At 42.3% G+C, this 6,163-nt stretch overlaps 1 protein-coding gene across 1 annotated transcript; it reads right to left on the bottom strand.

Moving 5' to 3' along the window:
* Positions 1-3,131: 3,131 nt before the first annotated feature.
* Positions 3,132-5,877, bottom strand: LOC148111937 (vomeronasal type-2 receptor 26-like). Its single transcript, XM_087879172.1, has one exon. The coding sequence runs from the start codon at positions 3,872-3,874 to the stop codon at positions 3,134-3,136; it is 741 nt and encodes a 246-aa protein (XP_087735298.1). The 5' UTR covers positions 3,875-5,877; the 3' UTR covers positions 3,132-3,133.
* Between the last annotated feature and the right edge of the window lie 286 nt (positions 5,878-6,163).

The following is a 6,163-nucleotide window of genomic DNA, read 5'->3' as shown; positions in this document are numbered from 1 at the left end:
TTATTGTCTTTTCTTTTTTTTATTTAGATATAATGGAATATATATATATATATATTTTTAAGTAGTGTGGGCAGTGAATTAAAGATATCAAGAATTGTTGTGTATGGTAAATTTGTAAGACAGTGGGTGAATAAGCTAGCTACAGACTGATTAGTTTAAGAAAAGGGATTTTTAAGTGATACATTTAGGGGAGTGGAGGAAATGGATAGAGTGGAATAAATGTTAAATTAGATTTTATGGGGAGCCCGCTTTGAAATGTTATTAAAGTAGGACTTATTGTATAGTTTTAAAGTGGAAGGTGGTTTTGAATTGTTGCAATAATGCATAGATATAAAACACTATTATGCTAAATTAGAGTTATTTTATAATAGTTATAGTATAATGTGTTTGTTTTTTTTTGTTTTGTTTTTTTTTCTCTTCTTCTTTTCTGAAATGTATGGATAAAGGGGGATTTATAATACTTTTAGTAAGTAAAGGTCAGTATTTTGAGGAGGGAGTAAGTAATCTGTTATGAATTAGGGTTTTTTTTTGTTACGAAGAAGTCACAGGGGGGGAAGGGTGGGGAGGGGGGGTTAGGGAGGGGGGGGAGGGGGGGGAAAAAGGGGGAAAAATTTGTATTTGAAAACCTTTTCAATAAAAAAAAAAAAAAAAAAGAAAGAGTTATTGTGTAAACAAAAAGAAACCTCTCAGTTGCGTTGCCAAAGCAGTTTTTGGTGAAATGTACTGAGAAATGAGGGCATCAACATTGCTCCATACATTCCTTCTATATTTCTGTCTTGCTAACATGCTCCCATTTCTCCAAGAAATTTTTCTCCTCACAATCTTCCACACACCCTTTATTTATTTCAAGAGAAATAGTTGGCCCACTCATGCATGCAGAACAGCTTGGACCATTTTCTATGTTTGGACCAGGGGTGAAATGCTCCCGGTTCGGACCGGCTTGGGCGAGTAGGTAGCGATGGCGGCAGGCAGTTCAGAGAACGGGTAGCAAAAATCGCTTCCCCCCCAGCCTCCAGCTTGCTTACCTTCACTCTTTGGACCGAATCCTGAGCTGCTGGTTGCAATGCCTGCCTTGCTTTGCTTCCTCTAATCCCTGCAATCCATTGCATCAGCAAGCAATTGAATCTCTCTGCCTGCAGTCAAGCTCATCGGTGAGCAGCTCTATCTGCCTGCATGCTTGCCTGCCTTGTCCCTTCAATTGGGTAAGTTTTTCCCCCCTTTGGGAGCTTTAAAAAAAATAGTTAATTGGGGTTTTTTTTAGTTGTTCTTTTTTTAGACCTAGCCATTTAAAGTTTATGAAGGTTTAAATTTAGCTGCTTTTATATAAAAATAAAAATAAAAAAATAAAATAATATTTGTGCAGCTTTCTGCGATTTTGTGTGTTTCTCTAGTGTTTCACTCTAACTACACAAACACACAAAATCTCACAAAGCTGTATGTGGAATTTTGTGTGTGTAAAGTGTGAAAGTTGGTTTTTTGGACTTTTTGTGACTGTGTGAGGTTCCTGCTTGTTGCAGGGGCCATTGTGGGTCTAGAACAGCTGCTTTTACATTGTGGGTGAGCCAGTTGTGTTGTGTTGTGTGTGTGTAAAGTGTGAAAGTTGATTTTTTGGGGGCTTTTTGTGCCTGTGTGTGGTTTCTGCTTGTTGCAGGGGCCATTTTGGGTCTAGCACAGCTGCTTTTACATTGTGGGTGAGCCAGTTGTGTTGTTTTGTATTGTGCTGTGTATGTGTAAAGTGTGAAAGTTGGTTTTGGGGGCTTTTTGTGCCTGTGTGAGGTTCCTGCTTGTTGCAGGGGCCATTTTGGGTCTAGCACAGCTGCTTTTACATTGTTGGTGAGCCAGTTGTGTTGTGTTGTGTTTTGTAGGTTAAAAAAGGGCAAAGAAATGATGTCGATTTGACCACGCCCACCTAACCAGCAAGCCACACCCACCCAGTCATCTGACCACCAAGCCCCACCCAATAATTGAGGCACACCCACAGAACTGGTAGCGAAAATTTTTAGATTTCACCCCTGGTTTGGACTGTGGAAAATGTTAAAAGTTGAAATTCCTCAGTCTCATATTTACACATTTCTCCTGGCTGTAAGCTGGTCCTTTGTGAAGAATTCAATGATTTCTAAATTTGAAACCTATACATATACATGATTTTCTTTTACTCTGTCTTTACTCTGGCTGTCTTTAGAAGAGCACTTGACGGCCGTGACCGGGAGGATTTTTCATCAGGTTCGCCTGATTCGCCAGTTGCGTCCCTTTCTGGATCGGGACTCTTTACGCACGGTCACTCATGCCCTTGTCACCTCCCGCCTGGACTATTGCAACGCTCTCTACATGGGGCTCCCCTTGAGGAGCACCCGGAGGCTCCAACTGGCGCAGAGTGCGGCCGCGCGGGTGGTAATGGGAGCGACATGGCGTTCCCATGTAACACCTCTCCTGCGCGAGCTGCACTGGCTCCCGGTGGTCTTCCGGGTGCGCTTCAAGGTTTTGGTTACCACCTTTAAAGCGCTCCATGGCTTAGGACCCGGGTACTTGCGGGACCGCCTACTACCACCAATAGCCTCCCACCGGCCGGTACGCTCCCATAGAGAGGGGCTCCTCCGGGTGCCGTCAGCCAAACAATGCTGACTGGCGACCCCCAGGGGGAGAGCCTTCTCTGTGGGGGCACCTACTATCTGGAACGAGCTCCCCCCAGAGATACGGAGGATCCCGGATCTGCGCACCTTCCGCCGTGCCTTAAAGACCTTACTATTTCACCAGGCCGGCCTGGCCTAATTTCCCCCCTCTTTTATAAAAGATTTTTAAAATTTTAAATATTTTTTAGTATTTATATATTCAATTTTAAATTGGTTTTAAAAGTTTGGGGTTTTAAATTTGTCGGGGCCAAAATTATTTAATTTGATTTTATTCTATTTTTAAATTTTGTATTGTATGTGTTTTTATTGTTTGGCTGTGCACCGCCCTGAGTCCTTCGGGAGTAGGGCGGTATAGAAATCTAATAAATAATAATAATAATAATAATAATAATAATAATAATAATAATAATAATACTCCTGCATACTATCTAAATGGAAAAAATATCTCCTTTCAAATAAAAGAAACTTTAATAATTCTTCCACTATCATATTTGTGTTATATCTCATATTTTTACATTTGTTCTGGCTGTGAGCTGCTCCTTTGTGTTGAGGTCTGGCCTCAGAAGGATAATGTAGCACTTGGGGATGAAGATGCAGACCAGCAGACCAGCACTGGAGGCCAGGATGGAGAAGACCTGCACAGCCACCATGGATTTCCCTTTGGTGCTCAGGTAGGTGGGCACAAAAGTCACCCAGACACTGCAGAAGACCAGCATGCTGAAGGTGATCAGCTTGGCTTCGTTGAAGGCCCCAGGCAGGTTCCTGGCCAGGAAAGCCACCGTGAAGCAGATGGCAGCCAGGAAGCCCATGTAACTGAGGGTGACGTAGAACATGACAACGGCCCCTTCGTTGCATTGCAGGATGATCTCTCCAGGCTGGGAGTGGAGGTCAGAGTCAGGGAAGGGGGGAGAAACTCCCAGCCAGATGGAAGAGATGATAATTTGGAGAGCAGAACAACAAAGGATGATGGAGTTGGCCAAACTCTTCCCCAACCATCTCTTCACTCGGTTTCCTGGTTTTGTGGCCAGGAAGGCCAACACAACTGTGATGGTTTTGGCCAAGAGAGAAGAAACGGCAACTGAGAAGATGATGCTAAAAACCGTTTGTTGGAGAAGGCAGGTGGCTTTCCTTGGTTGACCAATGAAGAGAGAAGGAGACAAGAAGCAAAGCAGGAGGGAGACCAGGAGGATGTAGGAGAGGTCCCGGTTGTTGGCTTTGACAATGGGAGTTTCTCGGTATTTCATGAAGATAATTAAAACAAGGCCTGAGTTTAGGAAGAAGAGTAGGGCAAAAGAGACCAGGATGATGCCCAGATGTTCCTCATAAGACAGAAAGGTTATGACTTTGGGGATACATTGGACTCTGTCCACATTTGGATATTTATCATCTGGACACTTGGTGCATTTTTGTGTATCTGAGAAAGCCAAAAAAACAATATTTCTTTAATATACTGATTTTTTGTCAAGAAATACCTTTTTGGGATGACAGCTGTTACCATGGGCATTTTCCAACAAGTATTTCTTAGCTATTTCATTAAAAACAGCATAAGAAGGATATTTTTAAAAAAATGTAGGTAGGTATATGAAGGTGAGGGAAGACATAGGATGTTAATTATTTCCAGTGTAATGCATAGAATCTTCATAAGAACGTATAATATTAGAGGTTAATAATGAATCATATAGTCATTTTAGGCAGACATCCTGAATCCTGCCACATGGCAGTTAATCTCCTGAATTTGGAGGATACCTACAGTATCTTGTAACATCTGGAAGCCATATGGAATTAAGGAGAAACTTCCTATCAGTGAGAACAATTAACCAGTGAAAAGAGCTGGCCTCCAGAGGTTGTGGGTTCTTCAACATTGGAGGTTTTTGAGAAGAGACTGGACAGTCACTTGTCTGAAATGGTATAGGGAGGTAGGGTTAAAAGACCTCCAAGGTGCTTTCCTGTTCTGATTATTGATTGATTGATTGATCTACATGACTGACAGAATATTTGTGTAATGAGTTCCCTCCCATAACTATCCACAGCACCAGATTATGGCCCAGTGACACCTTCTCAATGATCCTCAAGGGGAGGATCCAATATACAGTGGATTGAAAGATCTTTCAGAAGGTGGACCTAAAACAATTCATCAAGTTTCAAAGAACTCAGGTGTTCCTAAAAAGATAAAAATAGCAGCACATATCCAACAGTGGTGGGTTTCCCCTGGTTTGGACCGGTTCGCAAGGACCAGTAGTAAAATCGGCAAGAGGCTCCGCCCACCGAACCGGACGTCATCATAAGAGATCTGAACATGTGCAGAAGCGTGCATGCTCCCATTGTGAACCGGTGGTAAAGGTAAGCAGAACCCACCACTGAAATCTAAACTAAAAAGCAGAAGAGATATTTCCTCTGCTGTTAGTAAAGCTTGCCCAGTCTGCCACCCCCTCCTCCCATCTCTTCCCAGCCCATCCTTCCAAGTCTTTTTGATTTACTTCCTTTTAGCTAAGAAATTGTGCAAGTTAAAAATAAAAAACCAGGTGAGCTTCAATCTGTTTTTTAATTTGGATCCAGTTCCACAAAGCCTCCCATTTTCCTCTGCGTGACCCACCTTCCTGAGTGGAGAAGGTCCCCTCCGGACAAGGAACGCAGTCGTAGCAGCAAACTGGCTCTCCTTCTCGAGCCCTCTTGACAAATCCAGGATGGCAACTTTCCACACATTTGGACTGAGGCAGGGACTGAGCAGAAAAACAAAGAATGCCAAAGAAAAGATGTTAGGACCCTCCGTCCATGGAAAATGGAGGCAGAAATGGATGGAGACAAGTAGCCTCTGATCTTCAGAGGTAAACATGAAACCTCTGACTACTTCTAAACAGATGCAGGAGGTAAAACTGGCAGGTTCTTCATTTAGTTCCTCTCTTTTGCTTTTGGTATTTAACATTACAATAAAGTATTTTTCTATTTAATAAAAGTCTTGAGGGATCGAATTGGAAAAAGATTTAAGCATGATGATATATTCATGTTAAATCTGAGAACAAAGTTTACTGTAAAAGATTGAGGAAACTTCTATTCCATTAGATTTTTTAATATGAAATTAAACTGTGATGAAGAAAGAAACCTCTGACCAGTAAGATCTTGAAAGGTTTCCATAAAACATGGCAAAGCCACTCCACTTAGGTCCCGTCTCTTGAAGAACTTCCATGAGATGACACCACCTGGCATGGGAGGCCAACCACCCAGGAGACTCGAGGCTTTGCCCACTTGAAATGGGACCTCAGGCTTTGGAAAACAGAGAAAAGACACCAACATTTCTCCCACCTTATTGAGCAACTTTAGCCATGAAAGAGCACCTCCTCTGATAGTAAATCTCTGTCTTTTGAAATATGCCAGAGCCTCTGTCTTGGGATATTCCTTGGGGAGAACCAAGGAGGCCTGAATGCCCAGATCTGCTGTTATCTCTCCATTTTGATCCAAGTACAGTTTCTTCTCAGAAATATTGAAAAATTCATTGTTCTCCAGAAATGGATGAAACTAGAATGGGAACATCCAGG

This window comes from Pantherophis guttatus, chromosome 15 (assembly GCF_059756535.1).
Source record: "Pantherophis guttatus breed Tessera chromosome 15, ASM5975653v1, whole genome shotgun sequence".
Lineage (NCBI taxonomy): Eukaryota > Metazoa > Chordata > Lepidosauria > Squamata > Colubridae > Pantherophis > Pantherophis guttatus.
Note: the sequence above shows the minus strand (reverse complement) of the source record. Positions and strands in the feature narration are given on the sequence as shown.

Excerpts from the sequence above, each read along its gene's own strand:
- LOC148111937 (XM_087879172.1), bottom strand. The coding sequence starts at position 3,874 with ATGAAATACCGAGAAACTCCCATTGTCAAAGCCAACAACCGGGACCTC.